This window comes from Meles meles, chromosome 20 (assembly GCF_922984935.1).
Source record: "Meles meles chromosome 20, mMelMel3.1 paternal haplotype, whole genome shotgun sequence".
NCBI lineage: Eukaryota > Metazoa > Chordata > Mammalia > Carnivora > Mustelidae > Meles > Meles meles.
In genome coordinates this window covers 7,517,646-7,539,554 of record NC_060085.1, presented here as the reverse complement: position 1 = coordinate 7,539,554, position 21,909 = coordinate 7,517,646, and the positions used below count along the sequence as shown (strand labels likewise).

The 21,909-nt window shown below is 57.0% G+C and overlaps 1 protein-coding gene across 10 annotated transcripts in view; it reads left to right on the top strand.

The window, feature by feature from the left end:
- Positions 1-6,695: 6,695 nt before the first annotated feature.
- TYK2 (tyrosine kinase 2) overlaps positions 6,696-21,909 on the top strand; it is an 18,086-nt gene continuing 2,872 nt past the window's right edge. The window contains exons 1-22 of one of the 10 annotated variants that reach the window (XM_045991179.1): positions 6,696-6,777; positions 7,225-7,445; positions 7,568-7,672; positions 7,970-8,185; positions 11,327-11,450; positions 11,581-11,728; positions 12,098-12,261; positions 13,302-13,668; positions 14,103-14,303; positions 14,410-14,567; positions 16,275-16,383; positions 16,475-16,664; positions 16,763-16,866; positions 16,971-17,153; positions 17,237-17,324; positions 18,169-18,296; positions 19,107-19,242; positions 19,330-19,484; positions 20,246-20,396; positions 20,829-20,926; positions 21,138-21,330; positions 21,648-21,766. In XM_045991179.1, the coding sequence (XP_045847135.1) occupies positions 7,654-7,672; positions 7,970-8,185; positions 11,327-11,450; positions 11,581-11,728; positions 12,098-12,261; positions 13,302-13,668; positions 14,103-14,303; positions 14,410-14,567; positions 16,275-16,383; positions 16,475-16,664; positions 16,763-16,866; positions 16,971-17,153; positions 17,237-17,324; positions 18,169-18,296; positions 19,107-19,242; positions 19,330-19,484; positions 20,246-20,396; positions 20,829-20,926; positions 21,138-21,330; positions 21,648-21,766 (3,051 nt within the window). In that variant the 5' untranslated portion in view covers positions 6,696-6,777; positions 7,225-7,445; positions 7,568-7,653. Of the gene's footprint in view, positions 6,912-6,957; positions 7,446-7,567; positions 7,710-7,969; positions 8,186-11,326; positions 11,451-11,580; positions 11,729-12,097; positions 12,262-13,301; positions 13,669-14,102; positions 14,304-14,409; positions 14,568-16,274; positions 16,384-16,474; positions 16,665-16,762; positions 16,867-16,970; positions 17,154-17,236; positions 17,325-18,168; positions 18,297-19,106; positions 19,243-19,329; positions 19,485-20,245; positions 20,397-20,828; positions 20,927-21,137; positions 21,331-21,647; positions 21,767-21,909 lie in introns of those variants that run through there. The other 9 variants (XM_045991177.1, XM_045991178.1, XM_045991180.1 and 6 more) reach the window with 9 other exon arrangements.

Genomic DNA, 21,909 nt, shown 5'->3' with positions numbered 1-21,909 from the left:
GGGCACGGCGCCCATCTGGAGGGCTTGGGGAGGAGGAAGGCATTCCTAAGGCCCTGGGGAAACCTCGGCCATCCAGGATAGGTGACTTCATTATTTACTGTGAAAACTTTCAAAGATGGAATCCATATTACTGGTTTTTCCTTTTGCCTCAGGCTCTAATATAACTCAGCACTGTTAATGAATCTCTACTTAAAATTTCAGTATTTTGTTCATGGGTGTTTTTTTGTCCGCATTAATTGTGCTTTTTTTAAAAAATACTGCATTAAAGTATTTATCTTGGTTACTGAGGTTTTGGGCGCCCTCTTTACTTTTCATGCCTCACCTCCTGCACCGTAGAGTCGGCTCTCTCAAGACAGGATTTAAAACATCAAATGCTGTTAAGAGACACTCCAGGGGGACGCCTGGGTGGGTGGCTCAGTGGGTTAAGCCTCTGCCTTTAGCTCAGGTCATGGTCTCAAGGTCCTGGGATCCAGCCCCAAATCAGGCTCTCTGCTCAGCAGGGAGCCTGCTCTCTGCCTGCTTATGATCTCTGTCTGTCAAATGAATAAATAAAATCTTTAAAAAAAAAAAAAAAGAGACTCCAGGAACTAGCTCTGTCTGTCCGCCCTCCACCCAGGTGGTTTCCCGGCCCAAATCACGGGCGCCCATGGGAACCCACTGTCCCTGCTTTCCCGTGACTCCTTCCAAGATTTCTTTTTGCAAAATTGAATGTGTTTTGTTTTTCTTTAATTGAATGTGTTCTTATTCTCTCCTCTTCTTTACCTGAAACATAGCATGTTTCACGGTCTGAAACGCATCTGGCTTTTTTGACTGAACGGTAGGACCTGCAGACCTACCTTTATCTGTCCATCACCACTTCCTCATTCTTTCTACCGGGTGTGGAAAGCGATAGGGTGTGCCTTTCTTGGGGTTGATTTCATTCACGGTTTTCCCAGCCTCTCTCTCTTTACGAGCAAGAAATACCCTTGTGCACCATTTCCCGTAAGCACAGGCATCCTACCTATAGGAAAAATTCCCAGAAGCAGGATTGCTGGGTCTGAAGTGAGAGAAACCGAGTTCAACTCAAAAGGGTTTCGCAGAACAACCTGTAATGAAGGGATTAGTGTCAAGGATATCAGCGGGGTTGCGGAACCAAGAAATTCCTATCGAATGTATTCGTTTTCTACAGCGGGCTAACATGACTGCAAACAGCGTCTTCGACACAAACTTACCGTCTTCCAGCTCTGCTGCTAGAAGCCTGACCCAAGTCTCACTGGGTTAAAATCAGGACGTTGGCAGAGCTGCAGTCCTTCTGGAAGCTCCGAGTAGGATCCATCTCCTTGCCTTGCCCAGCTTCTAGAAGCTGCTTCCATTCCTTGGCCCCTGGCCCATCCTCTATCTTCAAAGATGGCAAAGATAAGTCAGGCCTCCATATCATATCACTCTGACTTCTTTTTCTTTTTTCTTTTTTTTTTTTTTAAAGATTTTATTTATTTATCAGAGAGAAAGAGAACACAAGCAGGGGGAGGGGCAGAGGGAGAAACAGGCTACCTGGTGACCAAATAGCCCGATGTGGGACTCGATCCCATGACGCTGGGATCATGGCCTGACAGGAAGGCAGCTGCTTAACTGACTGATCCGCTCAGGATCCCTCCACCTACAATTTTTTTTTTAAGGATTTGATTTATTTATTTGACAGAGAGAGAGAGATAGTAAGAAAGAGAGCACAAGCAGGGGGAACGGCAGGCAGGCAGGCAGGCAGAGGGAGAGGGAGAAGCAGTCTCCCTGCCCAGCAGGAAGCCCGATGTGGGGCTTGATCCCAGGACCCTGGGATCATGACCAGAGCCTAAAGCAGTCACGTAACGGACAGAGCCACCCAGACGCCCCTCCATCTGCAAATTTAATTCTCTCTTTTTATGCTTCTCCCTAAGGAAGCATAACCTATTCACAGATTCCAGGGATTAATTAGTTCTTAATGGGCTTTTTTGGGGGGGTCTGTTACTCTGCCTGCCACAGGGAGGCGCCACATCCAGGGCTCAAGTGCAGGGGCAGGAAACAGAATTAGCAGAACTCATTGAGATCTGGAGCCACAAGGAAGGCACTCCTTGCAGAATAAGTGGTCACAGAGGTACAATCACTGCCCAAACTGTGGCCAGCAGGGAGGGAACAGGGGACTAGATATCACTCCATGGTTCTCCCACTTCTGGTCTCTGGCCAGGCTTCCCCGTTGGCAGAAGCCACCTGAAGCTGGGTGCAGCACTTCGATTACTTCTGGCCACAAGAGGAAGCCCTCAACATCATAGGCAACAAATACCTAGACAACAACAAATAGCCTAGAACAAGTTACTCCAGCCCCCGATATGCCTTACTTGGCCAACTTCTTCCCTCCCTAGCACTTAGCACCTTCCAACATACCATAAAACCCACTTAATAGTATTTATAGTATAATATAATAGTATATATATTGTTTACGTCCACTCCCCAGAGGCAGGGATTCCTGTGTTTTGTTCATGGCTAAATCCTCAGATTCTAGAGCACAACACACAGTACGCACTCCATAAGTGTGTGTTTTTAAATTGTGGTGAAATGTACATGCCATGAAATTAACCATTTGGGGATGTGCAATTCAGTGGCTTTAAGTACAGGAAACTGTTGCCCTTAAACACTTAATCCCCCATTCATAAAATATCTGTAATTTTGTGGGACGCCTGGGTGGCTCAGTCAGTTAAATGTCTGCCTTCGGCTCAGGTCACGATTCCCCGGGGTTTGGGGATCGAGTCCCGCATCCAGCTCTCTGCTCGGCAGGGAGACTGCTTCTCCCTCTACCTCTGCCCGCTGCTCTACCCACTTGTGTGCTCTCTCTCTCTCTGGCAAATAAATGAAGTCTTTTAAAAGAATCTGTAATTTGGGGCGCCTGGGTGGCTCAGTGGGTTAGGCCGCTGCCTTCAGCTCGGGTCATGATCTCAGGATCTTGGGATCGAGTCCCACATCGGGCTCTCTGCTCAGCGGAGAGCCTGCTTCCCTTCCTCTCTCTCTGCCTGCCTCTCTTGTGATTTCTCTCTGTCAAATAAATAAATAAAATCTTTAAAGAAAAAAAAAGAATCTGTAATTTTGTGACCGACTTATTTCAACTAGCAAAACGTTTTCAAGGTTCATCCGTGGTGTAGCATGTACAAATTTCAGTCCATCTTACAGTTGAATAATTTCGCATCATAGGATATAATTTCTTTGCATATACAACCCTGATGTGGAATTGCTGGATTACATGGTAATTCTACACTTAACTTTGGGAACCACCAAACCATAAACATATTCTGAATTCAGTGATTCAATGGCAGGGACCCAGAAGCAGAGTAAGAACTTGTCCTCAAAATCCTTTTCGTCCTTTTCAATTCAGAACCATGTTGAGTGAATTACTTACTTAAAATAAGCAATTCTTTAAAAAAAAAATGACGGTGCAAGAACATTTCTTGGCACCACTTGGAAAACACGTAACTGTCCATCCATGGGAGAAGAGACAGACAAACTGTAGCCTACTTTAAAAAAAAATTTAAGGGGCGCCTGGGTGGCTCAGTGGGTTAAAGCCTCTGCCTTTGGCTCAGGTCATGATCTCAGGGTCCTGGGATCGAGCCCCGCATCGGGCTCTCTGCTCAAGGGGTAGCCTGCTTCCCTTCCTCTCTCTCTGCCTGCCTCTCTGCCTGCTTGTGATCTCTGTCTGCCAAATAAATAAATTAAAAATCTTTAAAAGAAAAAAAATTTAAAAACTTATTTATTTATTAGAGAGAGAGACAGAGGGAGACAGAGCATGTGCGGGGGAGGAGCAGAGAAAGAGGGAGAAGCAGACTCCCTGTTGAGCAGGAAGCCCAACTGGAGATTCGATCTCAGGACCACGGGATCATGACCTGAGCTGAAGGCAGAGGCTTAACTGACTGAGCCACGCAGGTGCCCCCACACAATGTTTTCCAGGTTCATCCAAGTTGTGGCATGTGTCAGAGCTTCATTCCTTGTAATGACCCAAAGGTCCCTCGTATGGCTAGACCACGTTTTGTTTATCCATTCATTGACTGATGGACATCTGAGTGGTTTCCGCCTGTCGCCTAGCTGATGTTTTCATGTATTTCCAACCCCTCATTGACTGCTTGCGAGATGTCCTAATCAAACAATTCTGCAAAATAGATCTATATGCAGGGGAAAGGAAAGATCACCCCAAACTATCATTAATTGAAAAAGATATCGGTCCTCACTCTGTACTTGGGTTCCAAGATCTCACCTGTACTCCCGTTTGAGGTTCCTGACATGGCTCAGAGTTTGCGACTCCAATTAGCCCCATTGTGCAGAGGAGGACACGGGCATGAGCAGTTAAATGTTTGCCCAGGATCCCACAGTGGCTGAGCTGGGATACAAACCCAGACTTTCCGGTTCCAGCCTTCGTGTGTGTAACTCCCGTTTCCTCCCAAGACCAGCAAGGAATGCCCAGTTTAAGGCTGCTCGTGGGAATTTCCTGGAGGCACGTATTCACATATGTACCCAACAGGGTATGGCACTTCCTTGGAAGGATTCCCAGGAAACTGACCAGCCTCATGTCTGTTTTGGGGGAAGGGGCTGACTGTTCCATGAACCCTCCAATTCAAAAGAACACAAAGGGATTTTGTTTTTAATTCACCGACTGGACTCTTGGCTTTTGCCTGGGCTGGTGGGAGCTCTGGGAGGCCCCTCCCTGCAGGGTCAGGGGAATCCCCCAATTCTAGCTTCCTCCTAAAAACCCACAAGGGACTCACGGCCAATTGTTCTAGTTTGCTCAGGACTGTCCCAGTTACAACCCCGAAAGTCCCTTGTGGTAATCTCCCTCGATCCTGGGCAAACCCTGATGGTTGGTGGGGTGACCCGGAGTGCCCCTGCTGGTCCTGAAAACTGTCTGGGATGGAGGAGTTTGCAAAGGAGGCCTTGGGCCCTGGGGGCAGGACACTAGCCTTGCCCGCAGTCTCTGCAGTCTCCTTTTCCTTCAGCTGTCAGGTGGGTGTGCTGGTCCCACTTTAAGAGAAACTGAAAGAGCTTGGTGAATTCTAAGCATATGCAGTCTGGGACAGTGTGAGATGGAATTACCTTCTTATTACTGGGGTTATTAGCATCATTATTATTATCAGTCATCATAGCCACCTGCCACTTCCTGTCCCGCTGGGATGCTGGACACCCAGTGCCAGGCTCAGCCCGTGCTCTGTGGAGGCTGCCTCACTTCACCCAGCTGCCTGTTGAAGAATCTGGCAACTTCGACTTCCTGCTGCTGCTCTCTCAGGGGCAGAAAGGAAGCTGAGGCCGGAAGGCCATGGTCAGGCTTTCCGCAGAAGCAGGACAGCCGCTCAGGCCCAGAGGGCTCCCTTGATCATTCACCACCATCCCCCCACATCTTTAAGGCATCTCCTGGGTGCCAGGCCTAATTCCAGATGCTGAGCATATAGTGGAGAGTCACACAGACCCCTCCCTTGTGGAGCTGACATTTTAAAGTGGAAGACAGGCATTAAAATCAATGCTCACAGAAACTTCCAGTGAAATGTCAGGTTGTCATAAGGACTGCAGAGAAAAATACAGCAGGGAAAGAGACAGAAAGATGGGCTGGTTGATTTAGATCAAGGAGCTTCTGGGGGGGGCTGAGGATTTATTTCTTGGCCTGGGTAGTGGGTTTATTACGTTCTTTAAAACTGGGCCCACAGGTGAAGCCTGGGAAATCTTTCTTTAGTGCATGGTTACGGAAAACTTTCTCTACTTGCAACACTTCTGATACCCAGTATGTGGGTTTTCCGCACCAGACAACTCTCCAATTTTCTGCGGACACCAGCTGGGAGGGACTGAATCAGATACCAAAGGTGGGGGATGACTTGAAAGGATTCTTTGCTCGGACAGGACCAAGCAGCCTGAAGATAGGCTCAGGCCTCGGTCGAGGGCTGGTCGAGAAGAGGGCTCAGGTGAGTGAGGTCAAGGAGGGCGTCTTTGTCATCTCTCCGTGCCTCAGTTTCTTGCTCGGAGAAATGGGGACAACACAAGCCCCCAGAGGACTGCTGCCTTGATCAAATGAGATACTGCGTGAGAACACTCAGCGCACAGCCTTCTCGGTAAATGACAGCGACTTGCCGCTGTGTGTTGGTTAGAACTCCGGTCAGGGGGGACTTCCAAGCTGCTACTTTGACAGCCTCAGCGGACGGGGCTGGGGTGATTCGGCGGAGGATCTGAATGCGCGGGCCGGAGACGCCTCCGGGGCGTGCGTGAGGGGTGTCTCCGTCCAGCCAGGTGCAGCTGGCCCCGCGGAGACGAGGGAAGCGACGCAGGATGGAATGGAGTCACACGGCAGGGGCCTGGAAGACCGAAGGGCGGCTGGCTGCAGCCTTGATCGCCAAAATGAGGACGAGAAGTTTACTCCAGTTCCGAAAGCCTCCCTTGAGCCAACAGCCCGCATAGGAAATCGATGTCGCGACGCCGTTTCAACGCCTGCACTGTCGAACCCCGCATAACAGCCAGCGCTTCCGCATCTCCGCCCGCTCCCCTCCAACAGCCAATCACTGACGCCATGGTACCATCCCAGCCAATCGCGGTTGAGGGTAAAAAAAGGTGAAGGTGAGGACCAATAGAAGCGCCGCTATTGCAACGAAAGGACCAATGGCTACGTGCGACGGGTCACAACAGCAGCCAATGAATATGCCCATTTCAGGCGGCCAATGGGAGGCGGCGTCTCGGCGGAGATTTGGCGGTGGCTGCCCGCGGTGCGGGGCGGGGTCCCGGGTTCGAGCCAGAGTCCGAGGGGAAAGGGTGAGCCTGGAACCTCCGGGAGGTCCCCTGGAGGGCAGCGGCCGGCGGGAGGTGCGGTGGGAGGCGCGGCGGGACGCTGCGCGTGGCGAAGGGTGGACGGAAACACCCGCTGCCTCGTGACCGGTCGGTGCCTGGTGGGTGCGCTTCGCGGCTCCTGCCCCGGCAGCGAGGTTTTGGGGGGTGTGTTGGGGGGCGGTGCGGGTCTCCTGGGTGCAGACGTCACTCCTACCGCATCTGCAAAGCTGGTCTGCACTCAGTGGGGACGAGGACGAAGGACATGGGCACCCCCCGAAACCCCATCCGTATTTTCTCAAACGTTAACATAGAGTAACAGCGAACATTTACCAAGTCCGGACGCACACTGAGCTGAGCGCTTCCCCTCCCGCATCTCACTGAATCCTCCCGGCACCGCTTCGGGGGAAAGACTGCTCTGTGCCCCTTTTCCAGACGAGGAAACGGGCCCAGAGAGGAGCTGATTGCCGAGCAATCTGACATTGTGCTACGACGACACTCTCTCTTCCCGTCACTGTTTATCTTAAACTGGAGGACTGGGCGGCCTGACCCTGGGCCTGGCTCTGAGGAGTCCCCCAGCTGGACTGAGGGGCGACTGGAAACACAACCCCTCCTAGGCTCGGGGGAGTCGGCAGGGCCTCGGGTCACTCGTGCGGGTAGGTCTGGGACGCATGAATCTTGGCCTGCAAGAGAAAGATGATCAGGACGATGAAATCGATAATAATGATTTTATTTTTGTTTTTGTCATATTTTGTTATTTTTTCACGCCTGCATTAAGGGCTAGGTGCTGTGGGGATCTCACAACCTTCTTTTCATGGCAATGCTCTCCGCATCTTCATTTTCCGATGGGAAAACTGAGGCCCGATGTGGCTAAGTGACTTGTGTGAGTTGACACGGAAAGAGCCAAGATTCGTCCCCTGGTCGGTCTGACCTGCCTGCCTGGGATTTGGGGAAGGGGGGGTGCTAAAGCAGGTTTTTATATTGATGCAAGTTTGTCCAATAAAGGGGTTTGTTGTTCATGGCAGAGCAACAGGTGTGGCCGTGTGCCCCAACTCCATCAAACAGATGTAGAAACGGGCTCAGGGAGGGGAATTGGATGCCTAAAGTCACACAGTGAGGGGGTTCTAGAATTTTCCCGTCAGGCCTAATGTTTGGGGGCTGATGGCCTATCTCTTTCTAGCCAAGCCAGCTGTCAAAAGCATGTCTCTGTGCCATTGGGGTGCCACCACCAGGGACAGCAGAACTGATGGTATTGGAGCTCAGCCCATGGCCACCAGGGGAGGCCTGAAGGTCCTTCTGCACTGGGCTGGCCCTGGCGGCGGGGACCCCTGGGTCACCTTCAGCGAGGCCACACTGACCGCAGAGGAGGTCTGCATCCACATTGCACAAAAAATCGGTGAGTCTGGGGCATCAGCCCTGTGGCAGGGGTGGGGGTGCTCAAGGTAGCTGGGCCCATCCGTCTGTCCGTCGGTCCGTCCGTCTGCCCGTCTGCCGGTTCATTCAGCAGACACTGAGTGAGCAACAACATTGTGCCAGCCCCAAATCACTGTCTTTTTAGAGCTGATATTCCGATAGGAAAATCAGCAAGAAACACAATGAATAAGGAAACCGTGTGGGAGGGGCGCCTGGATGGATCAGTCAGTTAAGCGCCTGCCTTCGGCTCAGCTCACAATCTTGGGGTCCCGAGATCAAGCCCCGCACCAGGCTCCCTGCTCAGGGGGGAGTTAGCTTCTCCCTCTCCCCCCACCCCACTTATGCTCATTTGCTCTCTTTCTCTCTCTCTCAAAGAAATAAATAAAATCTTAAAAAAAAAAAAAAAACAACTGTGGGAGAATAGAGGTAGATGATGGAGAAAAATGAAAAATTCAGGAGAGGGGGCGCCTGGGTGGCTCAGTGGGTTAAGCCTCTGCCTTCGGCTCGGATCATGATCCCGGAGTCCTGGAATAGAGTCCCGCGTCGGGCTCTCTGCTCAACGGGGAGCCTGCTTCCCCCTCCCTCTCTCTGCCTGCCTCTCTGCCTACTTGTGATCTCTCTCTGTCCAATAAATAAATCTTAAAAAAAAAAAATTAAAAAAAAAATTCAGGAGAAGAGGACGCCTGGGTGGCTCAGTGAGTTAAAGCCTCTGCCTTCGGCTCGGGTCATGATCCCGGGGTCCTGGGATAGAGTCCCACGTCGAGCTCTCTGCTCGACAGGGAGCCTGCTTCTTTCTCTCTCTGCCTGCCTCTCTGCCTACTTGTCATCTCTGTCTGACAAATAAATAAATTAAAAAAAAAAATCTTTAAAAAAAAATTCAGGAGAGGAGCGCCTGGCTGGCTTGGTTGGCAGGGTATGTGACTTTTTTCTTTTTTTTTAGATTTTACTTATTTATTTGACAGACAGAGATCACAAGTAGGCAGAGAGGCAGGCAGAGAGAAGGGGGGAAGCAGGCTCCCTGCCGAGCAGAGAGCCCGATGCGGGGCTCGATCCCAGGACCCTGAGATCATGACCCAAGCCGAAGGCAGAGGCTTTAACCCACTGAGCCACCCAGGCACCCCTTTAATTTATTTTTTTAAAGTAATCTCTACACTCAACATGGGGCTTGAACTTGTGACCCCAAGATCAAGAGTCACACGTTCTACCGACTGAACTAGCCAGGCACCCCTCATGTGTGAGGTTTTTTTGTTTTTTTTTTTTAAAGATTTTATTTATGTATTTGACAGAGATCACAAGCAGGCAGAGAGGCAGGCAGAGAGAGAAGGGGAGGCAGGCTCCTTGCTGAGCAGAGAGCCTGATGTGGGGCACAGTCCCAGGACCCTGAGATCATGACCTGAGCTGAAGGCAGAGGCTTTAACCCACTGAGCCACCCAGGTGCCCCATGTGTAAGGTTTTAAAACAGAGGGTTTAACAGAGGTTAAAGCCTCTGCCTTCGGCTTAGGTCATGATCTTGGGGTCTTGGGATCCTGCCCCAAATTGGGCTCTCTGCTCAGCAGGGAGTCTGCTTCCTCCTCTCTCTCTGCCTGTCTCTCTGCCTGCTTGTGATCTCTGTCTGTCAAATAAATAAATAACATCTTTAAAACAAAAACAAAAACAAAAACCTGTTGTGATTGGGTGCCTGGGTGGTTCAGATGGTTAAGCATCTACCTTTGGCTTGGGTCATGATTCCGGGGTCCTGGGATCGAGTCCTTCTTCGGGCTCCCTGCTCCTTGGGGAGCCTGCTTCTTTCTCTGCCTCTGCCTCTCTCTCTCTCATGAATAAATAAATAAAATCTTAAAAAAAAACAAAACAAAAAAACCTGTTGTAATGTGAAGAAGTAAATTGTAGAAGGACACCTATAGTGTGATACTGCATTTAGAGTTTATAACATTTGAGACGAGGTCATAGACGATATGGGAATGATAAACTCTAGTTCAGGAGTGTGGTTAACTTTTTTTTTTTTTTTTAAGATTTTATTTATTTATTTGTCAGGGAGAGAGAGCACACAAGCAGGCAGAGAGGCAGGCAGAGGCAGAGAGAGAAGCAGGCTCCCCGTTGAGCAAGGAGCCCGATGCAGAACTCAATCCCAGAACCCTGGGATCATTAACTGAGCCGAAGGCAGCGGCTTAACCGACTGAGCCACCCAGGCGTCCCAGGAGTGTGTTTAACTCTTGGGGAGAAGAGGTGGATGTAGGTAGAGGCAAGTTTTATGTCTTGTGGCTGTACTTCGGTGGTGATAAATTACTCTGAACAGATTGTCTTAGATAACAGTTTCAAGCGATGTGTATAAAAGGATGCCTGGGGTGGCCAGTGTAGGGAATGGCAGTGAGTCTGGAGGCTGGGGTTAGGGCTGGGCTTTGGATCTGAAGGATCCCAGAGATGGAGGATATGGAAAGAGCAGGTCTTGTGACCCATCTGATATGGATTGCGGGCAAAGTTGAGGACAAGGACCAAGTCCTAGCTTGAAAGAACCGGCCAGAAAAGAGGCAGGTTTGGGGACCTGGCACGAGGTCCCTTTGGACCATGGCACATCTAAGGGGGCTGCATGTCCAGGAGGAGACATATGGGAGGTAGTTGGTATTCCTGCAGGGCTGGAGCTCGGAGACCAGGCAGCGTGCCAGCAGTTTGTAGAGTTGGGCTGCTCGGTCAAGGGTAGGTTTTTGCTGCAGTAACAAGCAGCCCCCCCCCCCCCCAATTTCCCTGGGTCAAGACAATGAAGGTTTACCTAAAATCCAGTGCAGGTCAGATGATTCGCGTCTGTCTCGGAGCTTTGGCACAAGGGGTCTCTAACATCCCTGAGCCAGAGGAGATGCTAAGAGTTTATTTCCAGGCCTGGAAATCTGCAGATCCCTTTCGCCAGCATCCCATTGGCCAGAAACTGGTCCGGTGGCCCCATCCCAGCTGCAAAGGAGGATGGGAAATGTAGTCTCTGAAGCCACAGCTCGGTCACCATGTTGCATTGTCCTCCGTGGGCAGAAGGAGGCCCCGGGAGGGAGGGCCTGTGATGGGAAACATCAGGTGTGGCGGTCCACAAAGCAGCTGGCAGCAGTTGCTGGCTCCTGACCCTCTGTGTCCCCTGTTCAAGGTATCACTCCGTCCTGCCTCAATCTCTTCGCTCTCTTCGATGCCGAGGCCCAGGTCTGGCTGCCCCCAAACCATGTCTTGGAGATGCCCAGAGACATGAGCCTGACACTGTACTTCCGCATGAGGTGGGTGACGGACCCTTGGGAGTCTTGTCCCCTTTGGTTCTGTCCCCTTGCTCCCCCGCACCCACCTTCCTGGGGCTGTATCTGAGTCCATGCTAGGTCCCAGCTGCGACTTCTCTGTCCTGTCTTGCAGGTTTTATTTCCGGAACTGGCATGGCACAAACCCCAAGGAGCCGGCCGTGTACCGCTGTGGGCCCCCAGGGCCCAAGTCTTCCTCCGAACAGGCGGAGCAGGGCATGCAGCTCCTGGACCCGGCCTCCTTTGAGTACCTCTTTGAGCAGGTGCATGTAGGGCCAGGGAGGTGGGACTGTTCGTGAGGGACGTTGGTGCCATTGAGGACCCCCCCCCACCTCGCCCCAATTCACTAAGGCTAATGGATTTCAACTCATGCCACCTGGGATCCTTTGGCTGCCTGGACCGAAGGGTTCTGGGACACAGGACTGTCCGGGAAAGGGGGCTGTGGTCAATTCGTGCTGTCTGCCGCAGGCCAAGGTTGGACAGAGGAGGCACGCGTGCTGTGTATTTGGCCTTTCCCGAAAACAGGGGTTCCCCTCCCATCCCCAGAGTGGACAGAAGCTGGGGAGTAAACAGGCTCTCATGCCTCCCTTTCTGCCCAATCTGTCCCCCCACCCTCCCGCCCCAACCCCCAGGGCAAGCATGAGTTTGTGAATGACGTCGCACCTCTGTGGGAGCTGTCCAGCGAGGAGGAGATCCACCATTTTAAGAACGAGAGTCTGGGCATGGCCTTTCTGCACCTGTCCCAGCTGGCCCTGCGCCGTGGCGTCCCCCTGGAGAAGGTGGCCAAGAAGATCAGGTGTCTGGGAATGGGGCGGGGACGGGTATCTGGGAGCCACAAGAGACCTCGCCGACTGCCCTGTGCTCATTCGGCCCTTATCTAGCACCTGCTGCATACCTGCTGTGGTCGTTCTGGGTGTTGAGGCCGCAGAAGTAACGAAGCCAGACAGCGGTCACTGCCCTCCTGAGCGCACGTCTGGTGAAGGAGGCGTCAGTAAACAAAATACAGAAGGGGGAGGTCCAGTGTTTTTCGACAGTGATACATGCCGAGGGGGAAATTCAGCAGGAGAGGAGGAAAAAGGGGAGCGAGAGGGAGGGGTGTAGGATTTCAGCTTGGAGGGTCCGGGACTCCCTCAGAGAACGTAGCATTCAAATTCTAAGGTGCGAAGGAAGTGAAGGCAGGAGGCTTGCGTGTGTCTGGGAGAGCATTCTAGACAGAGAGGACAGATACCTCTCTGTTTAGAGGACAAAGAGGCCGGTGCAAAGATCCTGAGGCCCGCCTGATGCATTGGAGGATGTGTGGCTGGAGCAGAGCGAGCTTGGAGAATTCCTCAGGATTCTAGGGAAGGACGGACCCAGGAGTGTAGGGAGCTGGGAGCCAGCTGTGGGCACGGCCGTTGCTGTGAGGGCCCCGGTAATCAGGGTAGACTGCCTGGAGGAGGCAGTGGGAGACACGGCTCTTGGAGGACGGGTAGTCCCTCTTAAAGCACATATCTTTCTGTCCCTGTTGTATTATCACTCTGGAAGACTCCGGCTGGGACAGTAAAGTCCGCAGTGCTGGGAAACCCAGAGGATATACCCTCTCTAGCCTGGACGGCAGAGAATGCTTCCCCGGGGCGGAGGGGTGACATTTCTGCTAAGACCTGAAGGTTGAGTCAGCTTTATCCTGATGTGGAATACGTTGGCAGAGCATTCCAGGCTGAGGGAAAAGCATATACAAAGGCCCAGAGGCAGGAGGCAGCAAAGGCCTGTTTCTTGGGGATCTGAACTTGGAATATGAGGACCAGCATGGCCGGCAACCCCGGACTCCTGACCAGCCCTTCCTGGTCGCCCCCCCAGCTTCAAGGACTGCATCCCACGCTCCTTCCGGCTGCAGATCCGGCGGCACAACGCGCTGACCCGACTGCGCCTGCGGAACATCTTCCGCAGGTTCGTGCGGGCCTTCCAGCCGGGCCACGTCTCGCAGCAGGTCATCATGGTCAAGTACCTGGCCACGCTCGAGCAGCTGGCACCCCGCTTCGGCACGGAGCGCCTGCCCGTGTGCCACCTGGAGCTACTGGCCCAGGCCGTGGGGGAGCCCTACTACCTCCGGGACGCCGGGCAGGCTCCCCCAGAGCCTGGGCCGGAGTTGGCCACCGGGCCCCCCACTCATGAGGTGCTGGTGACGGGCCCAGGAGGCATCCAGTGGCGGCCGGTGCGGGCAGAGGTGAGCAGGGTGCCTCTTCCGTCTAGCGGTCCAGGTCGGGCTGGGGCTGGGGCTCCTGCTCAGCCTTAGCCTTGGCCTCTGAGGGTGGCTGCAGGGAGCCCTTTCCCCGCGTGGCTCTGGGATATGTCTGTTTGCCCCAGGTGTGGTTTTTTGGGGGCGTGTCCTCTGTCTGTGTCTCCCCCCTGGGGACCTCTGAGGACCCCCTGTCTGGTATTTGGGGGTGAGAGGGCCTGGCTCTTCCTGTCTTCCTCCCTGAGGTTCTGGCCTCTGGCGTGCGGCTCTCTAGGGGGAGGGTCCCCATCATCCTGTCTGTGACACAGACTCGAGTGCGGCTGCCTCAGGAGCGTCCCCGGACCCTCCAGCTCCCACTTCTCCGCGGGGAGAAGGTACGGGAGACCTGCATCACGCACCTGTCCCGCGTGCTGGCTTTCCAGGGTCCCAGCGGCGATGGCAGCAGCAGCAGTCCCCGTGCTGGCGCATTTGGGAAGAGAACCAAGGCCCCAGCAGCGGGCGACCAGCCAGCAGACAGGCCTCAGGAAGCGCTGTGGACCCACTTCTGTGACTTCCAGGACATCACCCACGTGGTGCTGAAGGAACGCCTCGTCAGCATCCACTGTCAGGACAACAAGAGCCTGGTGGGGCCCAGGGCGGGGGGGGGGGGCCTGGCAGGGGTGGGGGCTCCTCTGGGCTGGATTCCTGCCTGATGTCCCGTCCCCACCCCGCCCCGCCCTTGGCCTGCAGGAGCTGATCCTGCCTTCCCGGGCCATGGCCCTGTCCTTGGTGTCACTGGTGGATGGCTATTTCCGCCTGACCGCCGACTCCAGCCACTACCTGTGCCGCGAGGTGGCTCCGCCACGGCTGCTGATGAGCATCCAGGATGGTATCCACGGACCCCTGCTGTGAGTGTGCTGGGGGAGGAGCGGAGGGAGTGGGGGAGGGGCGGGCGGAGCCGGCAGGAGGGGGAAGGGCACGTGAGTGACACAGCCAGGTGGTGGCTGCGTGGAGCTCATGGCCAGGCTTGAATGAGGCATGTGCGTGTTTGTGCGTATTCATGTCTTTGCGTTCATGTTCGTGCACATGTGTTCACCCATGTGCGCGCACGTGCATGCAGATTGGGCACGCCAGCGGTGTAGGGGAGAGGGGCGCCTGCAGTGGTGTGGACATGTGGCACAAGGGACCCGGGTTTGGGACTGTCACCGCGCACGTCTGCAGGTCGAACAGCCCGCCCGGCGCGGCCGTGCTGCATGATCGCCGGCCCAGTCGTCATTGCCTGGTGTTGCGCGCGATGGGCTGGTGATTTTCATGGAGCCGTGCGTTGCGCAGACGTCCGTGGCCATTCCCACGTGCGCCTGAGCATTCACATCCCTGCAGGCGTGTGTCTGTCCTGGTCACTGGCGGTCCCTGCGGTTCTCTACAGACCCGCGGGGTGGAAACTGTGCAGTGTCCGGGCGTCAGGGATCCTCAGACATGCATGTGGCCGTCCTGCGTGCTGCTGTGTCGGGGACTGTGACTCTGAGCTCATGTGGTCATCATACCTGTACAAGGCTGTCCCCCGGCCTACCTGTGACAGCGGGACTGGCCGTTAAGGTGTCTTAAGAGGTCTGACCCCTGGGAACCTCCTCTCTACACTGGAGGAGGGTGGAGGGGCCATTTTGCCTCTTGAGGGTCGCAGTGGCACAAGGTCACCGCCTGGTGTGCGTCACCTGACGGGGGTCTCTGGGCCCCATCCACGGGCATCCTCGTGTGTTCAGGCGGCTGTAACGGTCCCGGTGACCGGGTGATGCCAAAACAGCGGACATCAATTTCTCACAGTTCTGGAGGCTGGAAGTCTAAGTTCAAGGTGCGGGCAGGTCCAGTGTTTTTGGGAGAGCCTCCCGCGCCGGTGCAGACAGCCAGCTTCCGGCTGGGTCCTCACATGGGGGAAGGGGCGGGACGCTCTCTCCGGTCCTTTTTGTAAAGGGCACAAATCCTATCCGTGGGCTTTCCACCCTCGTGACCTACTCAGCCCCCAGAGGCTCTGCTTCCTCGAGCCGTCGCGCTGGGGGTAGGTTTCCACACGGGAGTTCTGGGAGACGTGGACGTTGGGTCAGCAACAGAATGGGAGCCCCAGCGTGGGGGGAGGGGGTGTGGTGTGTCTGGGCCCCGGTGGCAGCGTCACGGGTCCTGCCCATCTGTGTTCTTGGCGGTCGTGCCCTCTGGGTCTGGGATGTCGCGGCCCCTTATGCCCCCTGCCACAGGGGCCGGGCGGCTGTGTCTGCGATTGGTACCGTCTGTGCGTGTGTGGCAGGCTACCCACCGTGTGTCCGAGTGGCTGGCTGGCCACGTGCCTTCCGCTGTCTGATCGCGGTCTCCTGTCTCTGCGCACGTGTTACCGTGTCGGAGGTGCTGCCTGACTGTCGCCCCGCACGCGTGTCCCTGTCCACTACCTCTTTCATCCCGTGGGTGTTTCTGGACGCACTCAGACTCCGCGTCCCCACAGAAGTGCCGACATTTGTCCCAGCCGGGAGTGCTCCCCTACGGGCAGATTCTCTGTATCCCTGTTGCCTGGCATGTGCCCCACGGTCGCCCCCGGATTCCCTGACCGCGGCCCCCTGGTCCCCCCGCAGGGAGCCATTTGTGCTGGCCAAGCTGCGGCCCGAGGACGGCCTCTTCCTCATCCACTGGAGCACCAGCCACCTCAACCGCCTCATCCTCACGGTGGCACAGCGAGAGCAAGTGGGCCTGGGGCGGGGGTCCTGGGCCGAGGCTGGATGCGCTCCCGGCCTGGACCCCTGCTCACCGCCCTGCCCCCCGGCCCCCTCCGCAGGCCCCAGGCACACAGCACGTGCACCTGCGCAAATTCCCCATTGAGCTGCAGGCGGGGGTCTTCACGCTGGAGGGCTGGGACCGGTCCTTCCCCAGCGTGCGGGAGCTGAGAGCCGCCCTGCAGGGTTGCTGCCTGCGGGCTGGCGATGACTGCTTCGCCCTGCGCCGCTGCTGCCTGCCACGGCCCGGAGGTAACGATGTCGGGGGTCCTGGACAGGGTGAGGGTGGGCGTTGGGATCCCCATCCCCAACCCAGGCCAGCCCTCCGTGACGGCACCTTGACCCCCCAGAGATCTCCAACCTCATCATCATGCGGGGGCCTCGGGCCAGCAGCGCTCTGCCCAACCTCAGCCAGCTCAGCTTCCACCGGATCAGCCAGGATGACATCACCCAGGTGCGTGTGGTCGGAGCTCCCTGGGGCCGGGGGCGGGGGTGGGGGGCTGGGGAGGGCGGCCCTGGGTGCTGGTCATGGAGCTGCCTCGTGCCATGTTCCCTCAGCTGTCCCACTTGGGCCAAGGCACGAGGACCAATGTGTACGAGGGCATCTTACGAGTGGGGGGCAGAGGCCCCAAGGAGGGCACGGTCGACAGTGAGGACCCCCCCACGCCCAGTGGGGACTGCGGGCAAGAGCTCCGAGTGGTACTCAAGGTGCTGGACCCCAGTCACCACGACATCGCCCTGGTGAGTGAGCCCAGCCGGGGGAGCCATGGGGAGGGGTGTGGGGGTCCGGGTCTGTGGCTGCCTGACCTGCCCTGTCCCCACAGGCCTTCTACGAGACAGCCAGCCTCATGAGCCAGGTCTCCCACGTGCACCTGGCCTTTGTACACGGCATCTGCGTGCATGGCTCCGAGAGTGAGTGAGCCCCGCGTGCCCTCTCGCGTCCCCGGCAGCAGGCCACCCCCCGCCTATGCCCGCTCCCTGGGTTGGACCCTGACCCTCAAGCCTGTGTCCTCCTTACCCTTAACTCTGTGCTCCACCTTGACCTGTACTGGGCTCCCTGACTACACAACTCCATCTGTGACTACTTGACCTTCGACCTGTACCCCAGCCGCGGACTATTTCCCAGCAGTCCTTGATCACTCCTGATTCCTAGCTTCACCTCGATGCCTGGCTGCACCTGAGCCCTAGCTCCGTCGGCCACCCGGCCTCTGTCTACCCTCTGACCCCACCGTGCGGGTGCCAGCGTTGTGGGGCGCCCCGGTCCTCCCAGATCTGCCCCTGCACTTACCCCGCAGGAGCCTTGGAAGTCCTTGTCCAGCCAGTAGCCCCCAAATCCTCAACCCCACGTGTCTGTCTCTCTTGCTTTCCTTCTAACACTGGTCGACACCCCGTGAGCACCCCAAGCCCGTGGGATCCTCTCATCCCTTAAGCCCCAGCCCCATGCTCCATGCCTCCACTTGTCTCCACCCGCCCCCCGGGTCCCCAGTCCCCTCTCCTTTGTCCCTTACATGGCAGCTTTGCCCAGCCCCCACCCCGGACCGAAATGCCAGCATTCACCTCTGCCTCACCCTGCTCCCACATGGCCTACCCTCCCTCCTGCATCTCCCCTCCCGCCGCAGTCCTTGGTCGGCCGCCCCCGGCATCTCTGCCCCAGCGCCTTCCCCACCCACGGTCCCAGCCCCCCCTGTCCCGCCCCCCACCGTGCCCAGGAGGGGGAGGCAGGTGGGCGGCCTGTGCAGCGGCTGGGACTTTGCAGACATCATGGTGGCAGAGTACGTGGAGCACGGGCCGCTGGACGTGTGGCTGCGGCGGGAGAAGGGCCACGTGCCTGTGGCCTGGAAGGTGGCGGTGGCCCAGCAGCTAGCCAGCGCCCTCAGCTACCTGGTGCGTGGCCTGTGGGCGGGGCCTGGGTCGGTGGGGCACGCCGGAGCGGTCAGGTACACACTGGCCCTAGGCGATCTTTCCACGAGTCTCTTCTGCTCACACACCCCTGCGACTCCGCTCTCCCCCGAGAGAAGACTGCCTCAACCCTCCATGTCCCAGGGGGGCCTGAGCTCAGCTTCTCTGTCACTCTCTCTTGGCATGGGTCCCAGCTTCTCCTGGTCCAGTCACCCCAGTTTCCAGAGCACCTCTGTGTGCCAGGCTCTGTCCTAGACCCCAAGGACACAGTAGAGAACAAAACCGAAGTCTCTGTCCTTAGAGAGCAGGTATTTTAGTTGGGAGGGGCAAACAAATGACTGCTTTACACAGTATTTTAGAAAGCAGTAACCACTGTGGGAGAGCAGCAGGCGTGGAGATAAGCAGTTGCTACAGGCGAGGGAAGAGATGGAGCTTTAAATAGATGCTACGGTGACCCGGAGGTGAGGAAGGAGCCGTGCGGGCACCTCAGGAAGTGCATTCTAGGCAGAGGGAATAGCCAGTGCAAAGGCCCTGGGGCAGGACCGTGCCTGGCATGGTTGGAGGACAGCAGTTGGACCTGACCACGAGCTTTGACCACCAGCTCTGGGAAGACAGGACGGACCTACTGGGTGTATGTACTTGGGTCCCCATGATGGGGTTTTTGTTTTGTGTTGTCTAAACATGGTTATTTTCTTCACGTAGGCTGTCCCTGTGGAGACCACATGGGATGGGAGTGGGGGCAGCATCTACAGCAGCCCCCCCAGTGGTCACGCCCCCTTTTCATCCCCCCCACAGGAAGACAAGAGCCTGGCTCATGGCAATGTGTGTGGCCGGAACATCCTGCTGGCACGGCTGGGGCTGACGGAGGGCACCAGCCCCTTCATCAAGCTGAGCGACCCCGGTGTGGGCCTGGGTGCCCTTTCCAGGGAGGGTGAGGACCCGGGCTGGCTTGGGTTCAGGGACAGGCTTACCCCCAACTCTTTTTCCACCCTCACTGACCTCTGACCCTGGCCCCCAGAGCGGGTGGAGCGGATCCCCTGGACAGCCCCTGAGTGCCTCTCCGGCGGAGCCAACAGTCTGACCACTGCGGCCGATAAATGGGGCTTCGGTGCCACCCTCCTGGAGATCTGCTTCGATGGGGAGGCCCCTCTGCAGGGCCGTGGCCCCTCCGAGGTATGTCTGGGGCATCTCTGGGCCCTTCCCATAGAAGACTGCCTCAACCCTCCATGTCCCAGGGGGGGACTGGTACCTCCAAGGACTCTAGAGGGCACGTTCAGGGTCCTGGGCTGCCTCCCCTCTGGCTATGTGGCCTCACATATATACGTGGCCTCATCTCTCTGGCGTTCCGTCTGGTTGTCCGTCCGCTGGGGCTGACAGTCTCTACCTCATCAGGTTGTTGTGACACACAGCAAGTGAGTGACATGCTTCAGTTTTAAGCAGAGCCACCAAGGCCGTCATGGGAGAAACCCCAGGCTGTGGGAGTGAGGGAGGACCAGAGGACCCCCCTGAACCAGCTGAGGGGTCAGGCAAGGCTTCCCAGAGGAAGTTTCAGTCCAAGTAGAGAAATGTTACAGCGACCCCGGCTTGGAAGTGCAACCTAGGCAGAGGTCATGGCAGGTACAAAGGCCCTGAGGCATCAGATTGCAGGTTGGAGCTTCCTGGAGGCTGAGTGAGGAGGAGGCAGGGCAGGAAGGGCCTCCTGCCCGCTGCTCCCGAGCTCTGCAGAGTCCGCTGGACTTGGGATTCAGCCCCGGCTCTGCAGTGGTGTCCAAGTCTGCTTCCCTCCACCAAGCCGCAGCGGCATCATCTGTAAAATGGGAATGACGGAACAAGGACCCAGCCTGCTCTGGGGGCTTGACTGTCTTTTGGACAAGGGGTTTGGGGGCCGGGGATGGGCGGGGGTTATTGACTCCCGCGGGTCCCCTTCCCGGCAGAAAGAGTGCTTCTACCAGAAGCAGCACCAGCTTCCTCAGCCCTCCTGCCCGGAGCTGGCCACCCTCACCAGCCAGTGCCTGACCTACGAACCAGCCCAGCGGCCCTCCTTCCGCACCATCCTGCGGGACCTCACTCAGCTGCAGCCCCAGAGTGAGCCCCACCCCATGGCTGGGATCCCTGCTGATGCTGGCCCCGGGCCCCTGAGGTTTCTACCCCGTGACCCCTGTCAGGTGTGAGTGTCTGACCCACTTCCGGGTGTACGGACACCTGTGCTTGCCTTAATGGTTTATGTGGGGAGAACCACGGCTTCCTTGGACAGATGGGGCCCTTGCAGCTTTCTGGCTTTCGTTTTCTCTCATCTTGAAACACCCTTTACCCTATCTGAGACCGTCCCGGTGTCCCAGGATGCAGCCACGTCTGCATTTTGGACACGAGGTAGAATTTTCCAACCGTTGCAAAAAGAAGTTTCCTTGTATTTGAGATCGGATGCTGGGGGAGCGGTGGCCCCCGTTCTGTGCGCCGGAGGGCGGGCCTGTCGGGGAAGAGGCAGGAGCCCTGTGACACCCACCGTGGCTCTTCTAGATCTTGCTGACGTCTTGGCTGTGAACCCTGACTCACCTGCGTCAGACCCCACCGTGTTCCACAAGCGCTATTTGAAAAAGATCCGAGATCTGGGCGAGGTGAGGGGCTCAGGGGGCTGGGGCGGGCTTGAGGTTAGTTCTGGAAATGTGGGTGGGGCCTGGCCTAGAAGACCCCGCCCCGCCTCAAGGGAGTCCGAGTCCCGGCCCCCACGGAGGAGGTGGGGCCTAGGGTGTTCCAACGGCACCCAGCCAGGGGGTGGGGCCTGGGGAGCCCCAGCAGGGCTGACCCGCCTGCCCGTTCCCGGGCCAGGGCCATTTCGGCAAGGTCAGTCTGTACTGCTACGACCCCACGAACGACGGCACCGGCGAGATGGTGGCCGTGAAGGCCCTCAAGGCGGACTGCGGCCCCCAGCTCCGCGCCAGCTGGCGGCGGGAGATCGACATCCTGCGCACGCTGTACCACAAACACATTGTCAAGTACAAGGGCTGCTGCGAGGACCCAGGTGGGCGGGGCCGGCGGCGCGGGGAGAGGGGGGCGGATTGGAGCCGCTGGCTCCAACGCGGGCAGGGGTGGCTGCGGCCCGGGACTGCCTCCTTCCCATCTTGGCCCTCTGCGGGGCGCAGTGGGTGGGAGGGACTCGGCGGCGCCCTCACCGGGGGGTTTTAGGATGGGCTGGCCCGCCTGAGGGCTGGACCTAGTGTGGGCAGTCAGGGCCCCGCGTTGGGGAGGGTGAAGCCTCGGCGCTGGGAACCGGGCGGTGCCCAGCCCCTCCCTCCGTCGCCCGTCGCCCGCACGGGCCACCCCCCTGCCTTGCTTCAGGAGAGAAGTCGGTGCAGCTGGTCATGGAGTATGTGCCCCTGGGAAGCCTGCGAGACTACCTGCCCCGGCACAGCGTGGGGCTGGCGCAGCTGCTGCTCTTCGCGCAGCAGATCTGTGAGGTGGGCCCCCTGGTCCCCGGTCCACGAGCCCGGCCCCCTCCTCCGTGGCCCGGACCCGATGGCCCCACACCGCCTGCTCACCTGTCCCCGCCCCTGCTGCCAGCCCTGCTCCCTTCTGCCGCTGCCACCTGCCACCCTGCCCG